Here is a 16,861-nt window from a genome sequence, read left to right as displayed (position 1 = left end):
AGCTGACCCCGGCAGCTACAGGCCTGTCAGCCTGACCTCGGTGCCTGGCAGGGTTATGGAGCAGATCATCCTGAATGGAATCACACAGCACCTTCAGGATGGACAAGGGATCAGACCCAGCCAGCATGGGTTTAGGAGGGGCAGGTCCTGTCTGACCAACCTGATCTCCTTTTATGATCAGGTGACCCAGCTGGTGGATGAGGGGAAAGCCGTGGATGTGGTCTATCTGGACTTCAGCAAGGCCTTTGACACTGTCTCCCATAATATACTCTTGCAAAAGCTGGTAGCCCATGGCTTGGACAAGTGTACTCTACGCTGGGTTAAGAACTGGCTGGAGGGCCGGGCCCAGAGAGTGCTGGTGAATGGGGCTGCATCCAGCTGGCGGCCAGTCACTAGTGGTGTTCCCCAGGGGTCAGTGTTGGGTCCAGTCCTGTTTAACATCTTTATTGATGATTTAGATGAGGGGATTGAGACCATCATCAGCAAATTTGCTGATGACACCAAGTTGGGAGGGAGTGTCGACCTGCTGGAAGGTAGGAGGGCTCTGCAGAGGGATCTGGATAGACTGGAAAAATGGGCTGATTCCAATGGGATGAAGTTCAATAAGGCCAAATGCCGGGTGCTGCACTTTGGTCACAACAACCCCCTGCAGCGCTACAGGCTGGGCGCAGAGTGGCTGGAGAGCAGTCAGACAGAAAGGGACCTGGGGGTACTAATTGACAGGAAGCTCAACATGAGCCAACAGTGTGCCCAGGTGGCCAAGAAGGCCAACGGTATCCTGTCCTGTATCAAACTAGCGTGGTCAGCTGGACAAGGGCAGTGATCCTTCGCCTGTACTCTGCATTGGGGAGGCCACACCTGGAGTATTGTGTTCAGTTCTGGGCCCCTCAGGAAAGACATTGAAGTGCTGGAGCGGGTCCAGAGAAGAGCAACACGACTGGTGAATGGACTTGAACATAAGACCTATGAGGAGAGGCTGAGGGAGCTGGGGTTGTTTAGTCTAGAGAAGAGGAGGCTTAGAGGTGACCTCATCACTCTCTATAACTACCTGAAGGGAAGTTATAGCCAGGTGGGGATTGGTCTCTTCTCCCAGGCAGTTAGCAACAGGACAAGGGGGCATGGGCTTAAACTCTACCAGGGGAAATTTAGGCTGGATATTAGAAAGAAATTCTTTACAGAGAGAGTGGTCAGGCATTGGAATGGCTGCCCAGGGAGGTAGTGGACTTGCCATCCCTGGAGGTTTTTAAACTGAGATTGGACATGGCACTTAGTGCCATGATCTAGTAAACGGACTAGAGTTGAGCCAAGGGTTGGACTCGATGATCTCTGAGGTCTTTTCCAACCCAGTCAATTCTGTGATTCTGTGATTCTGTGATTCTGTGATTCTGTGTTATATCCTTTTCTCTTGTTATCCCACCTCTCTCTGATGGTTGCTCGTTGTTTTACACAGGTGGGCCTCTACTGGGATGTTTGGAAACTATATCAACACTAACAGCACATTCAGGACCCCACAGGTCCCCTGCAACATCAGGAGATTGTCCCAAGCCTGTTTTGTCCCTGTGGTACTTGACTCCTTTTCTGCCATTGTAGTCCCTAGCATCTCCTCAGTGAATTCCCCAGTTGCTGATGTTTTTGTGGCTGTGAGCATACAGATTTTTGCATGGTTCCATGCAGGCCTGCATGGGCACACTTGTGTCACTCTGTACCTGTGTGACCCTCATCATGAAGGTATGTGCAGGTCACAGCTGGGGACTGTTCCCTTGTGTGTCCATGGGCACTGTAGAGCAGCAGGTTGCCCTTGCCAGAAGGAGTCCATCTGCAACTAAATGGTGATGACTTTGTCCTGGCAGAGAGGTGCTCAGAGAACTGAAATGCAGTCTCTGGCTCCTTCACCCTCTATTTCTTTCTTTATGGATAGGGAGAAAGGCTGAAGAAGCCTGCCTTCCCTGACAGCCCATCAGCCGGGTATTGAGTGTGACAGGGTCTGAGAACTCGAACCAGAGGAGTATTATACTAAAAGGAGAGGAGACCAGAATTTGCCCTGCTGTGAGATGGAGGATATTTGTACCAGCCCAACTTAGAGGAAGAGTAGCTGAGAGCTGCTCCCTTCCCTTTGTTGGATTTGCTTTGATCATTGCCAGTTGGTGCTGTCGGGAGGCTGCAGCCAGTACCATCTCCCCTTCCCATGGGTGCAGCTTTGAAGCTTTAGTTCTTGTTCTCAGCACCAACCCGAGTTACTAGTCTGGTGGTGACACTTCTGTGCCTGTGCCTGGAAATGGACTCCACTGATCTCATCTTGGACCTTTACAGGGGACCTTTTCCAGTGAGGCCTGAGGCCTGTCTCATCTTTATGGACATACTTGCTTATGGCTGGACTTTGCTGAACTCTCATTGTTGTCATGAGACATCATCCAGTCTTCAACTCACTGATGCGCTGTTCTTGTTGTTTAAGCCAGCCTTGATCAAAGCACAACATAGCCCCTCCTTCACTCCTCCCAATTTGGATGGTGTGGAGAATCAGAAGGTTAAAAGAGAGAAAAATTATGGGTGGAGATAAAGACAGTCAAAAAAGAATTAAGAGAAAACAAAGGAAAAAATTACAAAAAAATAAAGGAAAATAAAGTTAAGAAAATCAAGTGATGCAAAAGAAAATAATCACTCACCACAAACTGCCAGTCTCCAAGAAACTGTAGCACCTCTAACTTCATGCCCACAGTTTTATTGTGGAACATGACATTATATGGTACGGAATATCCCTTTGGTCATTTGGGGTCAGTCGTCCCAGCTGTGTCACATCCCAACTTTTTGTGCATCCCTAGGCTACTCATTACCCAGACTATCTAAGGAGCAGAAGATGCCTTGATTCTCTGTGTGTGTGTAAGCACTGCTCAACAAGAGCTCAAACATCCCTGTATTATCAACACTATTTTCAGCACATATCCAGAACACAGTCTCGCACAAGCTACTTCATAAAATCTTAACTCTGTCCCAGACAAAACCAGTACATGCACTGACTTGCCTTTCCAGCGTGACCCCAGACACATCTGATGCAGGAGCCTGAGACAGAACACAAGCAGGATGACTGAAAACTCTGTGCACACTTACAGATCTATGTTCTTCTTGGGATTTTGGAAAAACTGGGATAGCTCTCATGTCTGGCGTGTGCAGTGGCTGTGCAAAACAGAAGGCAAAAATTGCAACCCTGCCCTCCATAAAAGCAGTTTTACCCCCTCAGGGACCTGCTGAGCAGAATCCTTTGGGAAAGTTCCCTGGGGGTCAAAGAGGCCGGGGTAATGTGAAATAAAGCAGTTAAGATCTGATGATAACATTAATGGAATAACCAGAATTAGCTCCATCTGTCCCACTTCCTGCAGGATCTACCTAGGACGTTAGATGCCTGTCAGTTTGGCATATTTATTCCAAAGTATTAAGTGAGAGTAATAATACCATTTTTCTTAAGAATATTCAAAGCTATATCTGTCCCATAATGAAGCCTGGACTGATAAATTTCTGTTTACATTTTTATTCATCTAATTCTTCTTCACAATCTGTTGAACCCACTCTATCAGGCTTACGTGGCAAGGCTTTGGTAGTGTTGTCCCAAAACCAGGGTTCTTTATCCGCTGTGCATGCAAATGAGCCAAATTTAGCATAGAGAGATGAGATATTGTTTCTTACAGAGTTGCGCAAGCCTGAATGCTGGAATAAAGCCAGTATACCAGAAAGAAAAATAACAGCCATTATACAAAACCTTATCACTACATTCACACCCACAATACACATTTGCGTATTGCATTATGTAAACCTTGGAGTGTATAATGAGCAACATTCAGATGAAGGACACTTTATCCAACAGTCTTGAGATATGTGTTAAAAGAAGACTAAACAAATTGCAGAGGCTTCAAAATATCTAAAGCTTCAAGGTCAGTAGTGTCTGTAGTTTCTGATTAGGTGTTTTGCAGGTCAGTCTTATCTTTCTCAGAGGAGCAGCCTGCAACTTCTGGCAGGATTCGTTCTTTTAAGTTGTAATAACTACAGTAGTGGGGAGAGGAAGGTTGCAGAGATGGTCTCTGAAAAGGATCCAGGGGATGCTGTGACGGATGCCCCTGAGTCCACCAACAAGTCCATAAGTAACATGTCAGAGTGCTTTAACTTGGTCGGGTTGGAGTGTGACAGATTCACTTGTTCTTCCCCACATGAAGAGAAGCTGCCATATTCATGTATACTGTGGTTAAGTTACAAAAGATGTACCAATCATTAACTAATTGACATGATAAATGCTTTGTGACCACCTGCAAAACGAGGGGATATCTATCAAGTTTTAATCCTTTTGCATGACAAGAGGGAGACAGAAGATTAAGTGATACATTGTTTAGAAGCAGAGTGCTTAGTTTATATTTAACTATTAATTAATAGGTGTATTGTAAGTAAGAAACGAAACAATTATAACTAACATCATCAATTATTTCTTAGCAGAGATGTATTGTATGCCAAAATTTTCAAAAATTGTAATGCATATGTAATAATTATGTGGATATAAGCAAGGCAAGAGCATCCAGTCCTTGGAGAACTTATGAAGAATAATCCCCAGAGCTCCGCAGCACTGATAAAATAAAGAATGCTGCTTAACAGTGTAATTGACTCTGCCGTTAAGTTTATTTCTCCATTTCACACAACCAAACCAGCAGCAGCTGGGTTCAGGTTCCAGAGTGCTAGCAAACGAGACACATAACCACGGACGTAGTTATATGCGGTGCTTTTATTTCAGCTCTGGGAAACCAGGGGTTCGCACCCAAAGCTGTCTTCAACCACTGATTCAAACTCCACTACATTTATACAGTTTGGTTACATACATATTCATTAGGGTTACAACGTATGTATTGCATATTCATCAGATTACACAACTATTTCACAATATCATTTGCAACACCTTGGAACTACTTTAAGCATGCGCAGTGTCCTCTGGTGGTCATTCAGGGGGTCTTCAGGATGAAGTAAGGAGTCTTCTTCACCCATGTACTTTTCACCTTTTGTCATCGCACATGAGCACTATTCCTATGTTCATTGTGAAATCATGTAAAATTCTTGGATTTCTTAGATGTGCATTCTCAGCACATCCTATCCTTTCAAGGTAAGATAAGGACTAAGGACTAACTTTCAGTTATCTTTTTGTATACAACCTGCAAAGCCTCAAGATAAGGTAAGAATCTTGGATATAGTTTACAAAACTTAGTTACAACTATAACAAAAAGAAGGAAAGGCCTGAGCTACAGCTGGGCCAAGAACCCCTTCTGGAAACCCACAAGGAAGTAGAATGACACACTGAACACCAAGAAGTTGAGGCTGCAAGAAGTCTCGTGCAGACCTTTCCCACTGTGTGTGGTTTGACTATGAGCCAACCAATTTATTTCATAGATGTGCCAGCCTGAGTGAGCCTACTTGAACTCTGCCTGCTAGACAAACGTGGCTGTTTGGCAATGATCTTTTACTGATCACTGAATGAACCCAATTAAAGTTTTTTATTAATAGTTTGCCTTAAAGAAGTACATTTTAAACAGAATGAATCCCTTAGAATTTTTAGTACCCTGTCTGCTTAACATTACTTAGTAGATAAATTTGCTGAAGTTGTAAACTGCATGTTGTAAAGTTCTGCTGACATTTACCAAACTTGTGGCTACTTGAGCAAAACAAAGCAGCTACAGACCATCAACACCACCTGTATAGTAAGGCCTGTTTTGTACCCTATTGAGCAAAACAGGATCCACTCAAGCAAAATGACACCCTCAAGGCCAGCACAAAGCAGCTACAATCAACACCACCTGCAGCTAAACAAGATAAGGGTCAGTCTGAAGACAGTGAAAGGATCTGATGAGAAGCAAGAAGACCCCCGATTCAAATATTACTCTTGGACTGAATCATCGTATGAGGCCCAGGTAAAGAGACTGTGAGGTTATAATTACCCAGGGACTTCTGTGCTCAGTTCGACATCTCTTCCAAGATAATAAGTTAAATGAACCTTCCGCAAGTCAAGTCTGTTTTGCCTGTGACAGTAGTTGGTAAGTAATTCCCCAGTCCTTATCTTGACCATCAAGCTTTTTACCTTACTTTCTCCTCCTGTCTTGTTAAGGAGAAAAAGGTAGAGAGCAAAGAGCTGAGGGGTTGCCTGGAAGCCGTCCAAGATCTTCTTGGTTTTGGAGCAACTGTGGTAATTAGAAGTGCCATGGGTGTCATTTACATGTTCGGCACTGCTGAATGAGTGCCTCCTGAAGGGTGCGCATAGCTGTTTTGCTGGACTGCAACACGGCCCTGGGGAGAATACAGACAGCACCCACTGTGGTGATGGTGGAAAACTGAATTAAAAGTCCCAGTGAACCACAGCAGGTCCAGTGTGGATCCTGTGCATGGGCTGCAATTTTTCCTTTCACTGTGACCTCCTCTCAGAAAAATCGTGTTTCCCTCCTTAGATTCATTAAACTCTGCTGTATCAGATGCCACTGGGTCTCTCCAGTTCTTTCTCTCTGGATGCTCTCTAAAGCTGTCCAGAGAGAAAGGACATATGCCAGCAGGGAACAAATGGGTGAGCAGGTGGACTTTCTCATTCCTAGAGGAATGGGAGGCAGGACACGCTGTCTGTGTCCTTCAGTCCCTGTCCATAGGAGCTGAGGATAACATCTCTGGCTACTCCACAGCCGGTGACCACCAGCCCTTCCCTTGCTGTATCTCTGTCCAGAAATATTCCCCTTGGCCTCTGAGCATGCCTTAAGGATGCTGATCCCAATTTGTGCTGTCATCATAGGGGATCCCATTGTTGCAGGAGGCCCTGGCAGGTCAGCAGCACCACACACAGTCAGGGCCATCTCTGTTGCTCTGGAAGGAGCTGTGCTGGGGCAGAAGGCTCTGATATTAGATTGCAACGAGGGTGGAAGGAGTGGATGTTAGCAGAAATCACCTTGGCTAGAGCCCAGATCCTCCTCCTCGGCTTCCTACTAGTCTTGAGGAGGTGGCATGGAATACATCCAAGGGCAAGGATCGTGAGGGCAAGTCCCCTCTTTTTCCCTCGCACCCGCACAGTGCCCTGTGCAGGCCCAGCAGTTCATTACACAGGTTTAAATGCCAAGGCGTTTTGCAGACGGCACATCCCAACTCCGTTCAGACAGTTATCTCCAGGACTAAAGGTTATTCACATGGGCCTACAAGATGACACAGATGAGCAATTTGACAGTTCCTCCATGGTACTGTAGAGAGAGTACAGATCAGTAGATTACCCGTGCTCTGTCTTTGCAGCTCATACATAAATTCAATCCCATTCTGAGGTGCAGGGAAGAACAGTTCCATTGTAGAAACTCCTTCAACACCTCCATATATATGAGGCACGAAATCCAGACCCTCAAAGGAAAAGGATTTTCATTGGCAGATCTCTGGGTGCACAGGAAAAATGGAGGTGCCAGGGTAGAAATTAGGACGCTTTCCGGTACTCAGCCTTGCACAGCAGTGTGTCCTTGCAGGATGCCGAGAGAGAACTGTACTGTGTCCCTCTTGCCAGCTGCCTTCTCTTCTGAAGTCTATAGATCACAGGGAACAGCCTTTGATGCTTACACCTGGGAAATCTGGGACTAGAAAGACAACCAAGATCTTGTGCACTGACCTATCTGTGCAACATTGAGAGTGGACAGGCAAGAAATAGAGGCAAAGATGGCTAATTAACATAACTGTTGCAAAACCAAGAAGATGGTTCACTGTGTGGCTTCCAGGCACCTACACAGCTGTATGCTTTCTCCCTCCTCTACAGGACAAGAGAAGAATGTAAGGTAAAAATGGTCATGGATCCATGTAAAGGCAGGGGAATTGCTTACCAATTAACATGATAGGGAAAAACAGACATGACTTATGGAAGATTCATTTAACTTATTACCAAGAAAAATACAGCAGGATCGTGAGAAACAGCAAAACTTACCAAAATTACTAAACTACCTTTACCACTTCACAAACAATTTTTCACAAACTCAATTTCCCTCCTTCATTCCAGGTTTCTCTATTTGTTCCACTCTTAAACAAGAGTGGGATGAAGAGGAGGGGGCTGCGGTCAGAGCACAACAGTTTCTTCCTGAACGAGAGACTTCACCTGACATGCTCATGAAAATACATCAATTCTCTGGTGGTTTCCCCTAAATCACATGTCCCTGCAGCCACAGATAAGGCTGCTGGGCCCTCAGGCTCAGCTTTTAATGAGACACATGGAAGACCTGGTGTTGAAAACCAAAGGAGTTTGACTCAAAGCTCTTTGACTCCAAATGATCCACCCAGAGTTTTTGTCCTCCATCTCCAACCAGGGTAACACCTGGGACCCTGTCCCTTTAGTCCAATACCCATTTGGTGAGAGCCGTTGGTCCCTGCCTCACTGAGCAAAAGGCTGATAAGCTGCAAAATGTATTTGGCATTGGCATGGACATGAGGAGGCTGTCCCACCCCAGTCACCAGCAATACTGCATTAGCAGGGTATCACCACACAGATAATGGCCTCCACAGGCAGGCAGGGTTTCTTGGCGTATCTCCCTGTTAGTAAAGGAAGAAAGGGAGGATGCAGGAGGAAGAGACTGCATTTCAGTTCTCTGAGCACTTCTCTGTCAGAAGAGAAGCACCACCATTCAGCTGCAGATGGGCATCTTCTGGCAAGGGCAACCTGCTGCTTAAAAACACTCTTGGAGAGTTTACAGGTCACAGATCACGGAAGGAGGGGCTGGCCACTTGGGAAGAATATCAGGCTGTTGTCAGGGGATGTAGGGAGGCAACTAGGAAAGCTAAGGCCTTATTAGAATTAAAGCTGGCACGAGGGGTCAAGGACAACAGAAAGAGCTTTTTCAAATATGTGGCAGACAAAACTAACACCAGAGGCAATGTGGGCCCACTGATGAATGAGCTGGGTGCCCTGGTGACAGAAGATACAGAGAAGGCAGAATTACTGAATGCCTTTGTTTCTGTCTATTCTGCCAGAGGCTGTCCTGGGGACCCCTGTACCCCTGAGGCCCCAGATGAAGTCAGGACGGTGCAAGAATTTGCCTTGGTTGATGAGGACTGGGTTAAGGAATAATTAGGCAATCTGAATATCTATAAATCCATGGGCCCAGATGGGATGCACCCATGGGTGCTGAGGGAGCTGGCTGACATCATTGCTAGACCACTCTCCATTGTCTTTGCCAAGTCTTGGGAGACGGGAGAGGTGCCTGAGGACTGGAGGAAAGCAAATGTCACTGCAGTCTTCAAAAAGGGCAAGAAGGAGGACCCGGGTAATTATAGACTGGTCAGCCTTACCTCCATCCCTGGGAAAGTAATGAACGCCTTATCCTTGGTGCCATCTCAAGGCATATCAATGAGAAGAGGGTCATTAGGGGCAGTCAGTATGGCTTCACCAAGGGGAAGTCGTGCTTGACCAACCTCATAGCCTTTTATGAAGATATAACGAGGTGGATAGATGATGGCAGGGTGTTGGATGTGGTCTACCTTGACGTCAGTAAGGCATTTGACACAGTCTTCCACAACATTCTCATAGCTAAAGTGAGGAAGTGTGGTCTGGATGACCGGGTAGTGAGGTAACTGCAAACTGGCTTAAGGAAAGAAGCCAGAGAATCATGGTCAATGGGGCAGAGTCCAGTTGGAGGCCTCTATCTAGTGGAGTGCCTCAAGGGTCGGTGCTGGGACCAGTTCTGTTCAACATATTCATCAATGACTTGGATGAGGGACTAGAGCGTACTATCAGCAAGTTTGCTGATGACACCAAGCTGGGAGAAGTGGCTGACACTGGAAGCTGTGCTGCCATCCAGCGTGACCTGGACAGGCTGGAGAGCTGGGCGGGGAAAAAATTAATGAAATATAACAAGGGTAAATGTAGAGTATTGCATCTGGGCAGGAAAAACCCCAGGTTCCAGTATAAGGTGGGGAATGATCCATTAGAGAGCAGTGTAGGGGAGAGGGACCTGGGGATCCTGGTGGACAGCAGGATGACCATGAGCCAGCACTGGGCCCTTGTGGCCAAGAGGGCAAATGGCATCCTGGGATGTATTAGAAAGGGGGTGGTTAGTAGGTCGAGAGAGGTTCTCCTGCCCCTCTACTCTGCCCTGGTGCGACCACACCTGGAATATTGTGTCCAGTTCTGGGCTCCTTAGTTCAAGAAGGACATGGAACTGCTGGAGAGAGTCCAGCGTGGGGCAACCAAGATGATGAAGGGAGTCAAGCACCTCACTTATGAGGAAAGAGTGGGGGAGCTGGGTCTCTTTTGTTTGAAGAAGAGGAGACTGGGGGGTGACCTCATTAATGTTTACAAATATACAAAAGGTGAGTGTCACGAGGATGGAGCCAGGCTCTTCTCAGTGACAAGCAATGGTAAGACAAGGTGTAATGGGTTTAAGCTGGAACATAAGAGGTTCCACTTAAACTTGAGAAGAAACTTCTTCTCAGTAAGAGTAACAGAGCACTGGAACAGGCTGCCCAGAGAGGTTGTGGAGTCTTCTACTCTGGAGACATTCAAAACCCACCTGGACACGTTCCTGTGTAGCCTCATCTTGGTGTTCCAGCTCCGGCAGGGGGATTGGACTAGATGATCTTTTGAGGTCCCTTCCAATCCCTAGCATTCTATGATTCTATGACAAATCAGTGGAGAATCTTCCGCTATGACCTGCACATGTCCACATGATGAGGGTCCCACAGGTACAGACTGACACAAGTGTGTTCATGAAGACCTGCAAGAACCATGCAAAAATCTGTGTGGTCACAGAAAGACAGGAAAACATCAGCAACTGGGAATTCTGCTGAAGAGATGCTGAAGATGACATATGACATGATCTCACAAATGTGAGACCTAGTGATTCTCAACATGAGAATGACAGCGTGCTCATTTCCAAACAACTTTGCCACAAAGAAGCCCACAGGAATTACCAAGGTGCACATCACCTGTCTACACAACATACCACAAGCACTTGGGCTGAGACTTCTGCCTGTGCTGACATCTGTCCAGGCTGCAAGTGCTGAGGCCTTTCATCCCAGCACTTACAGAAGTCTTCATATGGGAAAGCACATGGCAGAAGCTAAGAAATGAAAAGACAGCAGTGCAGGAAACCAGGACACAGCCCCTACCATTAGCTAGTGTGTGGTTTATGTCCAACACGAGCTTGACAGAAAATCATTGCTTCCACAAAGGGTGCCTGGGCCTGAGGCCCAGGCAGGACTCCTATAATAGGCAGCCCAACTCTCTGCTCTCTCATCTACTTCTCTTGCCTACTTCTCCTTGGGGATCAGGTGGGTGTGAAACCTCCTCTCCTCCTGCCTCTGGATCAGGTGTCTTTCCTCAATGTGTGTCTCAGCTGATAGGGTCTGTCCTGGCCCTGCGGTGAAAGCTGCTTCTCATGGGAGAAGGAAGGAGAGAGACTGTCTTCTGCAGAGAGAGCCTGTGATGTAGTGGAAGTGGCTGCTGACATTTGAGCTGGGCAGCATATGTTGGGCCAGGAGGTGCCTTGTGTCCTCTGTGGTTGGGTGCAGTGCTGCTTCTCATGATCTATTTCCTCCTGAGCTCTCTCCCAGGTGAACCTCTGTCCCAGAGACACGTTCTGCTACAACCCATGCCTGCCCTGCCAGCCCTGCAACCCGGTATCAAAAATAATGGAGAATTTCCTTGTCCTGAGGAAAGTCCTCTGTGTTGCCCAGTGGCTGACACAGTCATTTTCATGTTTTCCTGTCTTCTTGGCTATCACTGAGTTCATGATCCTCTCAGTGATGTGCATCAATCATGATGTCACAATAAGCAAACCTCTCCACTGCACCACAGTCATCACAGAGAAAATCCAAATTCCAAAAGAGTTTATATGCATTGATACTGGCATATTTTGCAGAGAAAATAGAATGTTGCATGGAAAATGTCCTCTTCATTTCCCAGACTTGTTCAACAAAAGAGACATACTCTGCAGGCAGGGAATAGCAAAGACGGACATGAACATTTCAACTTCTTCTCTAGACAGACAGTGAAGATCAAGAGAAATGAGAATCCCCGAAGTGTGAATCAGCAGGTCCATATGAGACTTTCACCTAGAGTGAAGGATACGTGTCTTGATAGTCTAGGTCTTCTCACTGACAGCTCTCTTGTGTTCCCTGCTGGGGTCCATTGCCTGGGCCCAGGGCAGAGAGAGTCCAAGGTATCACACGGGGAACTTGCCTTCCTGGGCTTTGGACCAGTACTCATTCTTCCAGTGTACATGCCCAGACTGGTGCTGTTCCCTGCAGGTCCTGGTGTGGGGAGAAATGTCCTACCATGAGGGCACAGCCCTGTACTTTGCTGTGCCCATGTGGTTCCCAGGGGTGTGCAGGGTCTCTTGCAAGACAGCTCTCCAATGGCCAGGGGCTGCAATCCTGGGAAGACCCTGGTGTGCAAGTGAGGAGCAGTAGTGACAAGAACAGAAGGTCGGGCTGTCCCTGCCTCAGAGATCTTGAGGAATCCCAGGAAGCTGAGTACTAGCAGAGTCAGCACTTGTGTATCAACTGTGCTTGAGTTGGTGCCTGTCCTGTCCACTGCATGTGCCCAGCACCCAGTGAGATGGATAATGATAGTGTTTCTGCCCTGAAGTGTGGACAGGAAGAGCATGAAGGGAACCTCATGTTGTCCATGGGTCCCTGTGAGCATGAGCCATCATTTGAGCCCAACAGTGCCTCCGAGTTGTTTTTCTGCATACAAGAAACCACAGATACCAGAGGGATTCCAAGATTTAGAGTAAAAGCCAGGACTGAGGGCCAAGGTCTACAAAGATATTTTCAAATATCATTGAAAAATATACCTGAATTTTGACCTGAACAGTGAAAGCACAAACTCAGGGAAGATGGGTACCGGAAACAAGCCATGAGAAGGCAAAGGGCCACTGGATTGTGGAGAGCCCAAGTTACTGTGGGGATGCTCTGTGCACTGCTGCCATCTACCCAGTCACCCTTTGCCTATAAGAGGTGGTGTGGTGGCCAGGACATCAGTCTTTGGACACTGGGTGCTGTCCTGGAGCTGCAATAACCCAGGGAAGTGGTGGATTCTGAAACATTGGACACATTTAAGATTCAGCTGGACAGGGTGCTGGGCCATCTTGGCTAGCCTGTGCTTTTGCCAAGAAACATTAGTGCAGGTGATCCTTGTGCTCCCTTCCATCCTGGTGTTCAATGATGATGATGCAGATTCTTGTCTAGAGAGCAGCTGGGCTCTGCCACATGCTGAAGGATTGTATGAGGTTCCTCTGACTCATCTTCTTGTGCCCATGTGTGCTGGCCATGCACACTAGATCAGGTTATGGAGGGGAATAAATGAGAGACAGGAGGGTGATAGTTGTCCTCAGGAATTACTGTTTCCCAGTCAAACTCCTGCCAAATTTGGAGCCATTTCCTCACTTCTGGCCATTGTCTGTGTATTGGCCATGAATGTCTTCCCCACTTCCAAGGGAAAGTGAACAAAAGAAAATAAAAAGCAGGGAGTCCCACCAACTTCTTCTTCCAAATTTTTGCCTGATTGGATTGGCAGAGTTACATGAGAAAGAAGAAGGACTCAGAGGCCCAGTCTTGGATGCAGCACGACTTTATTGAGTCTCAAGAAGAAAAGGAGGTGGCTCACAGGGAGTACCATGGGCAGCCACATGGATGCAGTGATAGTCGTGCAGGGTGTTGGTCTCAATGCCCTGAAAAGGGAAGGAGACCAACAGGTCTCAACTAGGCTAGTCATGAAGGAGAGAAAGACCAGAGTAAACAGAGAGAGAGAGATGAGTGGAAGAAGGAAATGTTGGTTCAAAGCTCTGAGTGCAATGCCATGAGGCTTTATCTCCTTTCAAGGACCATGTTCCAAGGTCTTGATAGGTTCTTGCTTATGAAAGTTCCCAGCAGCTTTAGCAGGGTCGGCATCTGTTGCCACAGTAGCGGCTGGTAATGCAGGAGAGGTCAAAGCCCCCAGAGTTGATGGGCACTCCCTCACAGCTCAGGATGCTGCCAACAGCAGCGGAGGTGGAGGAGCCCACAACGGTGTTCTGTGGGAAGGAGCTGAGGATGGGGCCAGGCAGGGTCACCACTACGGGGGACGGCTGGATGACGACATTGGAGCTCTGGCACTGCCTGACACAGGGCTCATTGCAGCTGTTGGCCAGTGGGGTTGGGCCACAGGGCTGGCAGGGCACGCATGGGTTGCAGCAGGACATGTCTCTGGGACAGAAGTTCACCTGAAGAGAGAATAGGAGAGAGGAGGGAGGAGAGAGGAGAGAGGAGAGAGGAGAGAGGAGAGAGGAGAGAAGAGAGAGGAGAGAGGAGAGAGGAGAGAGGAGAGAGGAGAGAGGAGAGAGGAGAGAGGAGAGAGGAGAGAGGAGAGAGGAGAGAGGAGAGAGGAGAGGAGAGGAGAGGAGAGGAGAGGAGAGGAGAGGAGAGGAGAGGAGAGGAGAGGAGAGGAGAGGAGAGGAGAGGAGAGGAGAGAAGGAAGAAGAATGTGCAGGTCTGATCATGAGAAGCAGCACTGCATCGAACCATAGAGGAGCCAAGGCACCTCTTGGCCCAGCATACGCTACCCAGCTCAAATCCCAGGAGCCACTGGCACTACATCCCAGGCTCTCTTGACAGAAGACCTTCTCCCCTCTTCCCTCTCCCATTAGAAGCAGCTTCTACCCCAGAGCCTGGACAGACCCTGTCAGCTGAGACACACATTGAGGAAAAACACTTGATCCTGAAGGAGGAGGATGAGAGGCTTCACACTCACCTGATTCCCAAGGAGAAGGAGGCGAGAGAAATGAATGAGAGAGCAGAGAGTTGGGCTGCCTTTTATAGGAGTCCTGCACTGCCTCAGGTCCAGGCTCCTTTTGTGGAAGTAATAATTTTCTGACAAGCTCGTGATGAATGTAAAAGACAGCAGCTAATGTTAGGAGATGTTTCCTGTTTTCCTGCATTACCAGCTTTTCATTTCCGGGCTTTTGCCACGTGATTTCCCATATGGAGGCTTCCCTAAGTGTTGGGATGAAAGGCCAAAGGATTTCCAGAGCAGATACACATGTCAGCCGCACGCCTAAGTGTCAGCCCAAGTGCTTGTGGCATCCTGTGCAGGCAGGTGATGTGGACCCAGGTCATTTTTGTTGGCTTCTTTGTGGCAATGTTGTCCGAGAATTGGCAACGCTTTTATGTTTCACATCCATTTCCCAAGGACTGCCATTTTGGACAATGTGACATAGCCTTTTCTCTTGCCAACCCATTCTCTCTGATGCTTGCTCATTGTTTCTTCACACAGGGGGGTCACTGCTGGGAGGGGTTGAAAATATGGCAACGGTACTCTCAGGACAATTTGGTTGGACTCCTTTGCCTCAGCCCCTCTCTGTGGACTCGCCACTCGTCCTCAGGAAACATCAGGAGCATGCCTGGGATCTGGGTTTTCTATGGAATATTTGTTCACCACCCAGTGCTCATGGATACACCAGGGAAGAGTCCCCAGCTGTGACCTGCACATGTCCTCATGATGAGGGTCACACAGGTACAAACTGACACAGGTGTGCTCATGCAGGCCTGCAGGAAACCATGCAAAAATCTTTTTGCTAACAGAAAGCAAGGACAACATCAGCAACTAGGGACTCTGCTGAGGAGATCCCAGGAACCACATATGAAATAATCTCTCAAATGTGATCCTTGGGCATCTGGACCTGAGCATGACAGCGTTGCTCATATCCTAACATCTTTGACACAAAGGAACCCACAGGAATGACCAAGGTTCATATTACCTGCCTGCACAAGATGCATCCAGCACTTGTACTGAAGCTTCTGCCTGCTCTGACGTGTGTCCGCTCTGGAAAACCTCAGGCCTTTCATCCCAGTACGTAAGAAGACTTCATACGGGAAATCACGTGGCAGAAGCCAGGAAAAGAAAAGGTGACAGTGCAGGAAACCAGGAAACATGTCCTAATATTAGCTGGTGTGTTTTACATTCAACATGAATATGCCAGAAAATTATTACTTCCATTAAGGGTGCCTGAGCCTGAGGCAGTGCAGGACTCCTATAAAAGGCAGCCCAACGCTCTGCTCTCTCATCCACTTCACACACCTCCTTCTTCTTGTGAAACAGGTGAGTTTGAAGCCTCTTCTTCTTCTCCTTCAGGATCAGGTGTCTTTCTTCAATGTGTATCTCAGCTGACAGGGTTTCTCCTGGCCCAGTGGTGGAAGCTGCTTCTTATGGGTGAGGGAAGGGGAGAGAAGGTCTTCTGCAGAGAGAGCCTGGGATGTTGTGGAGGTGGCTCCTGGGATCTGAGCTGGGCAGCATATGCTGGGCCAGGACGTTCCCTGTCTCCACTGTGGTTGGGAGCAGTGCTGCTTCTCATGATCAAGCCCTCATGCTCTGCTTCCTCCTATGCTGTCTCTCAGGCGAACCTCTGTCCCAGAGACATGTCCTGCTGCAACCCATGCGTGCCCTGCCAGCCCTGTGGCCCAACCCCACTGGCCAACAGTTGCAATGAGCCCTGTGTCAGGCAGTGCCAGAGCTCCAATGTCGTCATCCAGCCCTCTGCAGTGATTGTGACCCTGCCCGGCCCCATCCTCAGCTCCTTCCCACAGAACACCGTTGTGGGCTCCTCCACCTCCGCTGCTGTTGGCAGCATCCTCAGCTGTGAGGGAGTTCCCATCAACTCTGGGGGCTTTGACCTCTCCTGCATTACCAGCCGCTACTGTGGCAACAGATGCCGACCCTGCTAAAGCTACTGGGGCCATTCTTGAGCAAGAACTTCCCAACACCTTGGAAATGGTCCTTGAAAGGAGATAGAGCTACATGGCATTGCAATCAGTGCTTTGAATGAATGTTTCCTTCTTCCACTTGTGTGTCTCTCTCTCTTCCCTT

The 16,861-nt window shown here is 47.9% G+C and overlaps 2 protein-coding genes across 2 annotated transcripts in view; both read right to left on the bottom strand.

Annotated features, from left to right (window-relative positions):
• Positions 1 to 14,773, bottom strand: part of LOC102084422 (feather keratin Cos1-1/Cos1-3/Cos2-1-like) — a 61,068-nt gene extending 46,295 nt beyond the window's left edge. The window contains exon 1 of the mRNA XM_065039929.1: positions 14,750 to 14,773. The gene's annotated coding sequence lies outside the window, so the exon portion shown is untranslated. The remainder of the gene's footprint in view (positions 1 to 14,749) is intronic.
• On the bottom strand, positions 13,576 to 14,900 carry LOC102084240 (feather keratin Cos1-1/Cos1-3/Cos2-1-like). Its single transcript, XM_065039960.1, has 2 exons — positions 14,750 to 14,900; positions 13,576 to 14,222 (listed from the first exon to the last, which is right to left on the bottom strand). The coding sequence occupies exon 2, from the start codon at positions 14,199 to 14,201 to the stop codon at positions 13,896 to 13,898; it is 306 nt and encodes a 101-aa protein (XP_064896032.1). The 5' UTR covers positions 14,202 to 14,222; positions 14,750 to 14,900; the 3' UTR covers positions 13,576 to 13,895.
• Between the last annotated feature and the right edge of the window lie 1,961 nt (positions 14,901 to 16,861).

This window comes from Columba livia, chromosome 23, assembly GCF_036013475.1.
Source record: "Columba livia isolate bColLiv1 breed racing homer chromosome 23, bColLiv1.pat.W.v2, whole genome shotgun sequence".
Taxonomy (NCBI): domain Eukaryota; kingdom Metazoa; phylum Chordata; class Aves; order Columbiformes; family Columbidae; genus Columba; species Columba livia.
Note: the sequence above shows the minus strand (reverse complement) of the source record. Positions and strands in the feature narration are given on the sequence as shown.

What these genes read in the sequence shown, in the direction of transcription:
- LOC102084240 (XM_065039960.1), bottom strand. Translation starts at nt 14,201, where the DNA reads ATGTCCTGCTGCAACCCATGCGTGCCCTGCCAGCCCTGTGGCCCAACC.